General features: G+C 44.5%; 1 protein-coding gene across 1 annotated transcript in view; it reads right to left on the reverse strand.

Annotated features, from left to right (window-relative positions):
• ERN1 (endoplasmic reticulum to nucleus signaling 1) overlaps positions 1-12,646 on the reverse strand; it is an 80,293-nt gene extending 67,647 nt beyond the window's left edge. The window contains exon 1 of the mRNA XM_043584994.1: positions 12,383-12,646. Within this exon, the coding sequence (XP_043440929.1) occupies positions 12,383-12,427 (45 nt within the window). The 5' untranslated portion in view covers positions 12,428-12,646. The remainder of the gene's footprint in view (positions 1-12,382) is intronic.
• Between the last annotated feature and the right edge of the window lie 192 nt (positions 12,647-12,838).

The raw sequence follows: 12,838 nt of genomic DNA on the forward strand, positions 1-12,838 counted from the left end.
ATATACACACACATAGACATACATACAAGCACATGTACATTTGGGAACAGAACCATCACAAAAATCAAAGACTTGCTGGCTCTGTTGTCTGAGTTGCGGGGGTTTCTGAGATTTCCTTGATAGAATTTTAAACCTTCTCTTATGTTGTCATTAAAAATTGGCCAGCAGTTACACTCAGTACCTCATAGTTGCTCAGGAGTTTCCAATGTACAGGAGCCATCAATACCAGTCCTTCAGATGATTAGATGTGAAACAAACTAGAATCTAAACCTGTATATTAACCCCAACACTGTGAGATGTGACGCCACTCAGAGTACAGGAAGGGCTCCTGTCTGGGAGAGGACAGTGGTTAGGGAGGGACCCACAGGGCAGGGGAGTGTAACCTGATGAAACCACAGCCCACCGCTGGGGCAACTCCCAGGCCCTCATCTCCCTTGCTCTGCTCTGTTTTCTTTCCTTCTGTAGAATTTTATCACTTTCCCATAAATATATTTATGGATTTATCACGCTATTATGTCTTGACTCTCTCCACCAAGTAGAAGTTTCACGAGGGCACAGGTCTTTGTTTTCTTCATTAATGTGCCCCAAGCACCTCAAACAGTGCCTGGCAAATAATATATACTCAACAAAACTGGTGGATGAATGAATGAACACGTGGAATCCACTACATTCTGGAGCTAGGAAAGTTGGAAGGCTCAAACAAAGTAGCCCTCTCGTCTCTGACCACCTAGGTAGGAGTGAATGTGAAGCTGTATGGTGGGGGCACTAGTCACTTTAACCTGAATTGTGTTCCTAATTTGGGAAGACATTCAGGAATAGGCCAGCTTAGATTTTCTAGTTTCATGCCTTGTTTTTTTTTTTTCCTAAACGTTTATTTTGAGAGAGAGAGAGAGAGAGAGCGCACATGCGCGCGAGCGTGCAAGTGGGGGAGGGGCAGAGAGAGAGGGAGACAGAGAATTCCAAACAAGCTCCATGCTGTCTGACACGGGGCTCAATCTCACGAACCATGAGATCAAGACCTGAGCCAGTATCAAGAGTCAGACGCTTAACCAACTGAGTCACCCAGGCCCCCCCATGCCTTGTTCTATGGATGAGGAAACAGAGAGGAACTAACTCATTTGTCCAAAGTCTTCTAGCCGGCTAGCACCAACCCCTCACTCAACTCCCAACTCCCATTCACTGAAAAAATACATGTGTATCATATGGGTCAAAATACACATGAAAACATAAAACTATGCCTATAAGCTACACTTCAAAACAGCTAAAATGACAAAGTACACCTACCTATCTACTTGAGGAGAACAGAATGGGGATTTCCTTTCGGCATGAAGTTCAGTCTGGAAAACACAGCCCCTGTCCCGGGGTTCACCCAACTCTGTTAGGTCAGAAGCCCAGTCCCATGCAGAAGCTGTCATCAAAGACTGACTTCCCAATCCTACTGACGTTTGTTCACCATTGTTCCAGCAGCATTTTAGATCTGGTCCAGCTCGGTCAATGTGACACTTAGAAGAGAGTCCCCCTTGCTTCTAAACCACCCGTTCAGATTGCTGGGGTCACAACGGATGCGAGACCAGTCCCTAAAAGGACACGCTGGCCAGCTCCCTGCGTTCTACAGTCAGGCCCTCTACCCGTGCACCTGCTGTAAAATCCCTGAGGGCTGTGAGGCTGACGAATAATCCAGATATCCAGCCCTCCCAGGAGAAGAGGAAGGAGAGTATCACAAATCATATCCTCCCACGATTTGCTTCCAATCATGGTCTCACCCTGATAAGAAAGTTCCTTTTTATTTACGTGCTTCATTCTTGTACTTTAACTATTGAACCCACTCCTTTCACAAGTTTCTTCCATACCCACTCCCCTTAGCTGCTTCACTCTGGCTCCAGTAGGCTCTTTTAAAACTCAGAGAGGGTACTGTAAAGGAACCTGGAAGAGAGTCTTGTTCTGATTCCTTAGGGCTCTTAACATACAGAGAAGGCAAGAACACTTAGTTAGCATTAAGCATAACTTCAAATAATTCTAAACATCTCATAATTCAATAACTAAGTGTATTTAATGCAAAGCCAGTTTTGCAGTTAAAGCAGATTTCTTAAAAAGCAATTTCAGTAGCTAGTACTCAAAAAAAAAAAAAAAAAAAGCCCTTTGGAATTACCTGTTCTTTAAAAGTTGGGAAATAAACAATGTATTAGAAAAAACAATGCTAAATTCTCCATTACCAGGTCTGCCACTAACTGGCAGAACGTATCAGTTCCAACTTCTCTACAAAATGAGCCAAACCTGTCTCCGGTCTGGTCCAGTGCTGTGATATTCCAGGGCACAGGGAAACACACTTGCTCTGTCCAGGATTCAGACACGGGAATTACTTGACAGCCTCAACCTGGCTGCACAGTAGAGTCCTCTGGGGCTTCTGATGTCATCAATAGTGTTTCTACAGAGGGAGAGGGGTTTCTGGAATCCTTGCGCGGTCGGCCATGAACCAGTGTGTCGTGTCCTCTTGATGGGCTCCTCATGTCAGTAACGAGATTAATTTTTCCATTGTCAGACCCCGTGAGATAAATGGTTGGTAATCATTCAAGTCAGTTTCATTTTTCACTCAGCATGATGTTTCATTGTTGAAAATTTTTTTTAATGTTTGTTTATTTTTGAAGGAGAGAGACATACAGCACGAGCGGGGGAGCAGCAGAGAGCAAGGGAGAAGGAATCCGAAGCAGGCTCCAGGCTCTGAGCTGTCAGCACAGAGCCTGATGCGGGGCCTGAACTCACGAACTGTGACATCATGACCTGAGCTGAAGTCGGACACTTAACTGACTGAGCCACCCAGGCGCCCCTGATGTTTCATTGTTAAAAAACGAACCTTGATCTAGGGCTGTCTTCTTATGTATAAAACATATTTAAAAAATTAAAGTTATATGTATACAATTATTATATTTTATTTAAAAGAAAGGATGCTGGGCTCCCTTCCTAGAGATTCTGATTTCAGTCACCTTGGGTGGCACCTCAGGGTTTTTAATGAGCTCCCCAGGTGACCCTAGATGACTAATTCGGCCAGGGCTGAGAGGCATTGCCTCAACTTCACACATTCCTAGTTGCAGATGTGGCCTCCTAGACAGGTGTTTCTCTCACTCTTAGACGCTCCTCAGGAGTCATGGGCCGTTTAATTTAAAAGAGATCTGACTCAGTTTGGTCAACAAACACCTGTGACCCAACTGTAGGTCAATGACAGTATCAGGATCTAAGGATTCTGACAGCACTGTTTGTTCAGAAAATGTATGAAAAAATTCAGTTTCCATGACAAACACTTCTGCATCTCAGACGAACAGTTATTCCCTCATCTGAAATAGAGGGGGGGAAATAATCCACTGGAGAATGGGGTGGTTTTGAATTATAATTAGAAATTAGTCTACTAACTAGGGAAATGTTTTATACATAAAAGGACAGCCCTAGATCAAGGTTCGTTTTTTAACAATGAAACATCATGCTGAGTGAAAAATGAAACTGACTTGAATGATTACCAACCATTTATCTCACGGGGTCTGACAATGGAAAAATTAATCTTGTTACTGACATGAGGAGCCCATCAAGAGGACACCACACACTGTGGTTCATGGCCACCCGTGCAAGGATTCCAGAAACCCCTCTCCCTCTGTAGAAACACTATTGATGAGATCCCATTAAAGGACACAGGAACATCTTCCTCCCCATCCTTCCCCCTATGAAACCCACAACCCACATGCCTGATGATAAAACAGACCCTTGTTTTTATGGGTCTTAAAAAACTTCAAAAAGGAATACTCAATCATTATCTGCTGAGTGCTCCCTACAGTGGGTATGGCCAACTCACCGTGCTAAATGCCACAGAGGATGCAGATAAGCAAGACAGGGTCCCTGCCTTCTATGTCAAGAGACGTGATACCCCTCTCTCCCTAGAGCACCTTCCTGGTGCCCTCCTTTCTCCCTCATTACTCTCCTGAAATCCACCTAATCTAACCTTCGTCCCTCCACTGTGGTCCAAGGGCCAAGGCCACTCTCTCTCCTGTCACCACAGACCCACTTCCTGGTGCCAGAACTGGCTGGGAGGCAGGGGCCTCTGCAAGGGCAAACCAGGCCGAGCCTGATGATTAGAAGGTTTGATCTTTTCAGGATTCTGTACCAAAGACTGGCTGCACCAAGGAAGAGCAACTCTGGTTTAAAGGCTTCTAAGATAATGAACTTTCAGTTTTGCTATTTCAGAAACATTTCTGGGTAAGATCTTACTGAAACACATGCACCTGCTTGGATATTATTAGATCTGAGTATAGAAACAAGCTTCAACTATGAAATAGGCTTAGGGCCCCTGAATCTCCTCTATCCAGGATCATTGGACTCGGCTCCAGAGTTAAAAATGGTCCTTCTTGCTGATGGAGAGTCTCAGGCGAAGGCAGTGTTTCCCCCTCAAAGCTGCATCTTTCGAGTACTGGAACAAAGGGTATGAGGCCACAATCCTAAGGGGATGAACAAAAGCATTATCTGAGCATGTTCCTGAAGCTTACTATAAAGTCTGCTTTCTTCTCTTCCCAGTCCTTCTCCACACCCAATCTCTCACTGCAGCAACGTTGGTCACCTGCTCAGGGTGTGACTGGGGTAAACTGACTGGTTCTCACAAACCCACCAGAACTTAACCACTGCAGGAGCTGCTCTTCAAGAGGAAACAGGAGGATTAGCTTCAAAGTTCAATTCCACCACTGAAGCATGACCTTGAACAGGTCACTAGCCCTCTCTGGCCTCGGCTTCCTCATCTGTCTGCTCTGGGGAAAAGGACAGAGAGCATTTGTTCAATTTGGGAGGGGAGGGAATGGCATATGCCCCAAATGTACTCCCACTGTTACTGATGGATATGCATTCTATTCCTAACATGAGGTGGGGAAAATACTGAGGCTCACTGGACTAGATCCACAAGACTCCTTCTAGCAGTCTAAGACACCCTGACTCTAACCTTGGGAGGCTATCCATCAATGCACATATGCTCCCAATGCTCACAGTATTTGTGGAATTTTTTTGGAAATCCCCTTCAAAGAATATACTGCTGAATCCCCTAAGTGATAGCAAGTGTTTAGTTTTTAAAAACCAAAAATCAGATCCAGGTGTCCTCAATAAGTTATACATCAGTCTGAGTAACAGTTTTGATCAAAATTTCAGTGTGAACCATGTAGAAGTTACAGTCGAGCAAAAACTGGAAGGAAACTGGGAAAGGTTTTACATTGTGTAAGGATCACCGGCTTAAAAGTAAATATTTGCTTTTTTAGGGTTCCTTTGTTTTAAAGTTGAATTATTAAAGTGGTTAAATAAATTCCTAAGTGAAATAGTGAAAAGTAGAACTAAAAACAAAAATTTTTTAAACTGATCTGTATGACATGACCCCTGACCCCTAAAGAGGTGATTATTTGGAAAGACATGACATTTCTTTGGATGAATCAGTTTAGGTATGTTTATAGGAAAAACAAAACAAAACACCACCAAACATATTACTCCACTGTCAAGTGCTACCTGAGTCTTCCCAGGAAAAACAGCTGTGTGGACAAGCTATATGTTTTAAGAACTGCAGCCTCCAAAAGGGACAATCAATGCACCAACTCTGGATTTATATATAAACAGTCTTGAGGCAAAATTTTAAATGGCCTCTGGGGCACCTGGGTGGCGCAGTCAGTTAAGGATCTGACTCTTGATTTCAGCTCAGGTCATGATCTCACAGTTCGTGGGTTCAAGCCCCACATCAGGCTCCGCGCTGACCGTGCAGAGCCTGCTTGGGATTTTCTCTTTCCCCCTCCCCTAGAAAATAAATATATAAACTTAAAAAAACATTTTAATGGCCTCACAACAAACTACAGAAAGAATCTTGTCTGCAGGAGATGGGCTACCCTCAAAACCAAACTCACAGAATCATCCCAAGGTATTTCAGGGTGCTCGTGGGAGCCATATCTGCTACAAAGCTGATCTGAAACCATGGCAGACCAAAGGACTCTGCAAACAAGTTACTTAACAAATCAGGATAAAACATTTCTCAGCAGCTTTTAGGTATATAAGTTGTCATCACGAGACCACCATGGCTATTTACATCTACAAAATAGAAGAAAAGAAAACAACATCTAAACATTCCACTTTCGCTTGACCTAAAATCCACACTGCTAAAAAGAAAATGGGTTACTTTAAAATGGTTATTATAAAACCAATTTAAAGGTTAGTTTTGTGTTTTTTAAAACATCCAACACTGCTTGGGGGCTGGGGGGAGAGGGCAAGAGTAAATAAGGTTAGCAAATTCTGGTACTGGGAAATTACCCCAAGGAAATCATCTGGCAGTTGAGATATGCTTAAACAAGAAGGTTTATCACATTGCTTATAATGCAAATTAAAAACAGCCTCAATATCTAAGTGGCTGAATGGTCAAATTATGGCATATGCATCCAGAGAAGTATGCAGCAGTGAGAATGTTATAGAATTAAATTTATTGACACAGAAAGATCTAGGATACGCTCCAGTTTGGGGAAGAAAAATATTATCTATACAAATATGTGCACAGAAAAAAATGTCTGGAAGGATATATATCAAGATATTAGATCAGCCATTAGGGAAATGCAAATCAAAACCATAATGAGTTACCTTTTCACACCCAGTAGGCTGATTACAATCAAAAAGAGAATGTCAGATGTTGATGAGGATGTGGAGAAATGAGAACCCTTCTACATTGCAGGTGGGAATGTCAATTAGTGCAGGTGCTTTGGAAAACTGTCTGCCAGTTACTTAAAAGGTTAAACACAGAGTTGCCATATGACCCAGAAGTCTCACTCCTAGGTATATATCTAAGAAACATGAAAAAATATGGCCATTCAAAAGTTTGTACACAAATGTTCATAGCAGCATTATTCCTAATAGCCAAAAAGGGCAACCAACCGACCAAATGTCTATCATCTTAAAAATGGATAAACAGGGGCGCCTGGGTGGCTCAGTTGGCGAAGTGTCCAACTTCAGTTCGGTCATGCTCTCACAGCTTATGGGTTCAAGTCCCACATCGGGCTGTGCTGACAGCTCAGCGCCTGGAGCCTGCTTCAGGTTCTGTGTCTCCTTCTCTCTCTCTGCCCCTCCCCCCCACCCTCTGTCTCTCAAAACATGAATAAACGTTTTAAAAAAGTGGATAAACAAAATGTGGTATATCCATTATAATGGAATATTATTCAGCAATAAAAAAGAACAAAACAGCAATACAACATGGATGAAAACACTATGCTAAGTGAAAGAAGTTAGTTACGAAAGACCACATGCATTAAGATTCTATTCACCTGAAATGTCCAGGGCAAATCTATATAGATAAGAAAGTAGATTCATGGTTGCCAGGGGCTGGGAGGTGAGTGGGAAATGGAGAGTCATAGCGAATGTGTGGAGTTTCTTTGGGGGATGATAAAAATATTATAAAATTGATTGGGGTAATGGTTGCCCCGTTCTGTGAATATACTAAAAACCACTGAATTACATCTTTAAATGTGTGAACTGTAGGATATGTGAATTATAGGTCAATCAAGCTCTTAAAAATGTTACTAGCGGTAATGTTTGGGTAGTATGATTACAGGTTTGTTGTTTGGTTTATTTGTTTAATTTAGACTTATCTATGCTTTCTAACATTTCTATAATAAATATGATTACTTTGAGGGATTTTTGAAAATCTTCCCATGTTATCATATAGAAAGCATCAAACATACAAAAGATTTAAAGAAAGGGAAATACATGGGGCGCCTGGGTGGCTCAGTCGGTTGAGCGTCCGACTTCGGCTCGGGTCATGATCTCATGGTTCGTGAGTTCGGGCCCCGCATCGGGCTCTGTGCTGACAGCTCAGAGCCTGGAGCCTGCTTCTGATTCTGTGTGTGTCTCTCTCTCTGCCCCCCTGCCCCACACACGCTCTGTCTCTCTCTGCCTCTCAAAAGTAAAGAAAACTAATAAAATTAAAAAAAAAAAAAAAAGAAGAAAGGGAAATACACCTCTCCTTATAATAATGGGAAAACTGGAAACAACTTATATGACCCCAGTAGGGTGGTCACTATGCAAGGCATCGTTTACTACCATATCGATCTTGGTCAGTTATGACCCTTGTCCCCAACCTCAGACTGGGCACAGAAGGCTCAAATGCTTTTGGCATGGATGGCTGTTTACTAAGGTGCTAGTAAAAGTGACAAATTCAATGACATACTCAGAAAATGTCCTAATCGTTCTGTGGGGGGAGAAAAAAAAACAGAACATAAATATAGAACACATATTTTTATACTGTAGTATTTGCTGTGTGTTCGTACATGAACAAAGATCACATGATAATCAGAAGTGATGTAGAGGGTGCCTGGCTGGCTCAGTCAGTACAGCATGGGACTCTTGATCTCAGGGTTGTGAGTTCAAACCCCACATTGGGTGTAGAGCTTAATTTTAATTAAAAAAAAAAGAACATGGGGTGCCTGGCTAGCTCAGTCAGTTGAGCCTCTCACTCTTGATTTCGGCTCAAGTAGTGATCTCATGATTTGTGAAATGGAGCCCCAAGTTGGGCTCCGCATTGACAGGTAGACCCTGCTTAGAGTTTTCTCTCCCTCTCTGTCCCTCCCCTGCTTGTGCGTGCACGCACTCTCTCTCAAAATAAATAAACTTAAAAAACTTGAAAAAATGCAAACAGGGAGCTTATGACTACTTTTAAAAGTTCTACTTTCCCCAGTCCATTTCTTGTCTGCTGCACTCACTTAAACATCACTAAGAATGTGTTGCTCTGAGGCAGGAAAGTCTGACACCAAACATGGGATATAGGTGAAGATAAAGATAGAAAAAAAAAAAAATCCCCAACCCCTGGGAAATACAGCCAACCAGCATGTTTATTATTCACAAACTATGATTCACTGTCCCTGTTTTTAAAGCCAGCACCACACTCTAATCATATTGCTAGGTTACAGGCCCCGAGTTATTTGTGCATAATAAAAACTGAATCTATTAAAATGATACATTGCATCTTTCCCACCTATATCATCTCTTCAGGAGCACATTTGATCACTATAACACGTGGACAATACTAAACCTAAAGATTACGCTGGATCCCCAAACCAGAGGTTTCCAGTGAAAAATGACATCATTATCCAAAGATTCCTCAACCTGAAAAATGGGAGTCAAAATCCAAAGTGGGCAAATAACTCTCTCTCCCAGGTCCATGAAGGTGGCACTATTCTGTCCAGACAAGAAACCTTTGCGTATTTCACCGGTTTTACATTCAGGAATATGGTCTACTGTTGAACTCTCTCAAGAGGAACTCTCATACACTTTCTCTTGCGCCCTGAGAAGCTATATTACTGTGGAAAGCCCAATGGCCAGGCAAGTTAATGACATAAAATACACACACGTGCACAACTACAGTCCAATTTCATGATCGGCAGCCCTGATATGAGCTTAATGAAACATTCACCTCATGGCCTCAGTATAAATACTTGATATCTCCTAGTGGGATAATTTGTGCAAGCGATAACTATCTGAGTAAATGATAAGCAAGTACGTTTCTAGTTAAGACTCCGATGATATTCTTAGCGTGTTTCTGTACATACGTGGCCCTTAGTTCTCGGTGACATTGTTTGTTCTCCTCTAAAGCCAAAACACTGGCTGAACAAAAGCAATTGTATATATTCTAGCTGAAGAAAGCATTTTCCCTCCCATGCTGCGGATCTCTTTGGTACCTGACAGAAGTGGCAACACCATTAAATGAGGACTAGAAGACAGCAATAATGTAACACAAACCAACATTAGGCACAAGATCCAGGTCTAAGAAGGAGGGAAAACACTCACTAAATATGCACAATTTGGATGAACAAAAGACAGCCTAAAGTTAGCAACACCGATGTCACTGCATTTTGGATATGGTAGCCTAGAGTCTCAGCCTATGAGTCAATGTCTGGCTTAATCAGTCACACTCTCTTGAAAAATAAAAAAAAAAAAAAATCACAGTATTGCCTCCAATGCCCTAGTTACTTCATCAATCAAAGCAAAGAGCACTGTGGTGCCTGGCTGGCTCAGTCAGAAGAGCATGCGACTCTTGATCTCAGGGTGATGAGTTGGAGCCCCATGTTGGGTGTAGAGATTCCTAAGAAATAAATAAACTAAAACCTTTAAAAAAGAGAGATAGCATCGAAAAATATTCCTCCTAGAGGTACACTATAGCAGTAACAAAAATAATGACAGTGAAAAGCATCTGGTGGGGGGAGAGTTTACATTTATTACCTATGATATGCAAGGTGCCTTCACATGTGCTGGCTGTCCCCATTTCGCATATCAGGAAACAGAGTCTCTAAAAAGTAAAATAACTTGCCTGAGGGCACAGCTAGCAAGTGACCAGTGTGAACTCAGGTTTGTCCAATTTTACAACCAGTGGGTTCTGCAGGACCTGGTTTAACTGCAAACTCAGCAATGAGTTCCATTTGGAATTTAGGGGCGCCTGGGTGGCGCAGTCGGTTAAGCGTCCGACTTCAGCCAGGTCAAGATCTCGCGGTCCGTGAGTTCGAGCCCCGCGTCAGGCTCTGGGCTGATGGCTCAGAGCCTGGAGCCTGTTTCTGATTCTGTGTCTCCCTCTCTCTCTGCCCCTCCCCCGTTCATGCTCTGTCTCTCTCTGTCCCAAAAATAAAAATAAACGTTGAAAAAAAAAATTCTAAATAATAATTCTCACTCTGTTTGGGGATCAAAATTTTTACTGGTAGATAATTCTGGGAGTGAAATTCTGACGTTTTACTTACAAAGCAGTTATACTAAAATGTAACTTTTTAATAAGGGTCTGGGATATTTTACCATGAACTTTGAGAAGGGTGGATTTCTAAATACAATTTGGAAATATTTACACAAACTGAAACTATAGTCCCAACTAAAGCGAAATAGTTATTTTTGGCTCTAAGTTACTCAATAACTAAAATACTAGAGTCCACCAAAGAACAGCCAATGGAAATATGTAGCAAAACCCAAAGCCCATGTATACCTAGGCTGTGATATGAAATGATCGATTTCCATATCATTTGTTTGGTCATTCTGTTTATACTCTTATTTATGAACAGGTACCAAACAACAGTCAACCAATTCAAGGCCAAGTGTTCAAGTTCAAAACAAGACCCTAGCTGTGAAAGTGGATTTTTTTTTGAATTGGAAGAAAAAGTTAACTTACATGAGTTCTATCATGAAGTATGTACAAATTTTCCTTTAAAAACAAACAAAAAAACCCCAAATCTGAAAAAGATGATTTTATATTCTATTTTATCTGTTTCCAAATTCTTGTTACTCCAAGAGCACTGACTATTATTTACCAAAAGTGTATAACCTCCGAGGAGTTCACACTGTGGCCCTTAGGTACACCTGGACAGCTGGTACATGATATACCGTATTAAAGAGTACATAGTGGAAGTCATTAAACAGAACCTGGCCAATGTACCATACCCCACATCCTGAACAATGCGTTTTTTTTTTTTTTTAACCACTAATTTAGGTTCTTCAAACCAGAAGAAAAAAAGCCAAGTCTGTCCACAAAATGTCCTCCCCAGCTATGGGGCCCAAATCCATAGCCTGAGTAAAGGCCTTAAACAGTTAACTAAATGTAATCCAGGAGCTTCTCTCCAGGAAAAGATGAAAAGGCGTTTCAGACAGCTCCACCGCGCTCTCCCAGGAGGAGACGGTCTTTCATTTAAAGTTTTGAAGCGGCTTTACCGCGCGGTCCCACAAGGGATCTTTAAAAAGAGGGCAAATCCCTCGGCTTAACCTCCTTAACGAAATCTTGGTGCAGGAAGCCTCCTGCCTCCGAAGACCTAGAAACGTGCAAGGCAGGTAAGCAGAATCAAGCTCACAGGTAAAAATGCTTACCCATTCCCAGTTGCATTTGCCTCTCAAAGTTTTCTCATTTTTAAAAGTTCAAACCAGGCTTATAAACGCAAGACATTCCCTGCCCTTCGGTTACACGGCCCTTTTGCATCCTTGCCCCACGGCCTCCGGCAGGTAGAGGCGGCGCCCACCTGTGGGAAGGGTCGGGCAGGTGGGATGGCCTCCCAAGCGCGCGGGGCCTTCCAGAGGCCCCGAGGTGCCGCCGGGACGACACAAACTTGTACTGGAGCGCACGGGGTCCGGGAAGCGCTGCCCGTGACAGCGCGCTGACCCGCCAGGCCCCTCGGGTGGCGTGCGCCTCGGCGGGGCCGGCCGCGGCCGCCACTCCGGCCGGCTGGGAGGTGCTCGCTCCCCGCCCGGCGCCGTCTCCCACGCCCGGCCCGAACCTCCGCTGGCGCGCGCGGGGCCTCGGGCCGCCGCCGCCGCGCTCCCGACTCGGACCCCGGTCCGCCACGCGCTGTCCCCCACCCCACGCTCCCCGGTCACTCACCCCGAGGCCGGACAGCAGCAGCGCCAGCAGCAGCCGGACCGGCATGGCGAGGACTCGGGCCTGGCTCCGGGCCCGGCCGGCCGGCTCCGGGGGGGGGCGGTGCGGGCCGGCGGGCAGGCAGAGGACGGGGCGGGGGCGCCGCGACTACAGCGCCGCGGCGGCAGGACTTCAGCCGACGTAGAGCTGACTAGGCGGTGGCGGCACCCCCATGCCCTGCCCTATAAGCACCAGGTGCCGCCGCTTCTTCCGGTCGGGGCGGGGCCGGAGGCGGGGCCGGCCTGGGGGCGGACCCAAAACTGGGCGAGGGGGGCGGGCCCGAAGGCGGGCTCGGGGCGGGGCCGTACTGGAGGGGCGGGTCCGGGGCGGGTCTGGCCTCCTGCTGGCTGGGCGTCACGCGGCCCGGGTTGCTGGGGGGAAGGATCAGGCCTGGGCGTCAGGCGTCTAGGGGCCCTGAGC

This window comes from Prionailurus bengalensis, chromosome E1, assembly GCF_016509475.1.
Source record: "Prionailurus bengalensis isolate Pbe53 chromosome E1, Fcat_Pben_1.1_paternal_pri, whole genome shotgun sequence".
Lineage (NCBI taxonomy): Eukaryota > Metazoa > Chordata > Mammalia > Carnivora > Felidae > Prionailurus > Prionailurus bengalensis.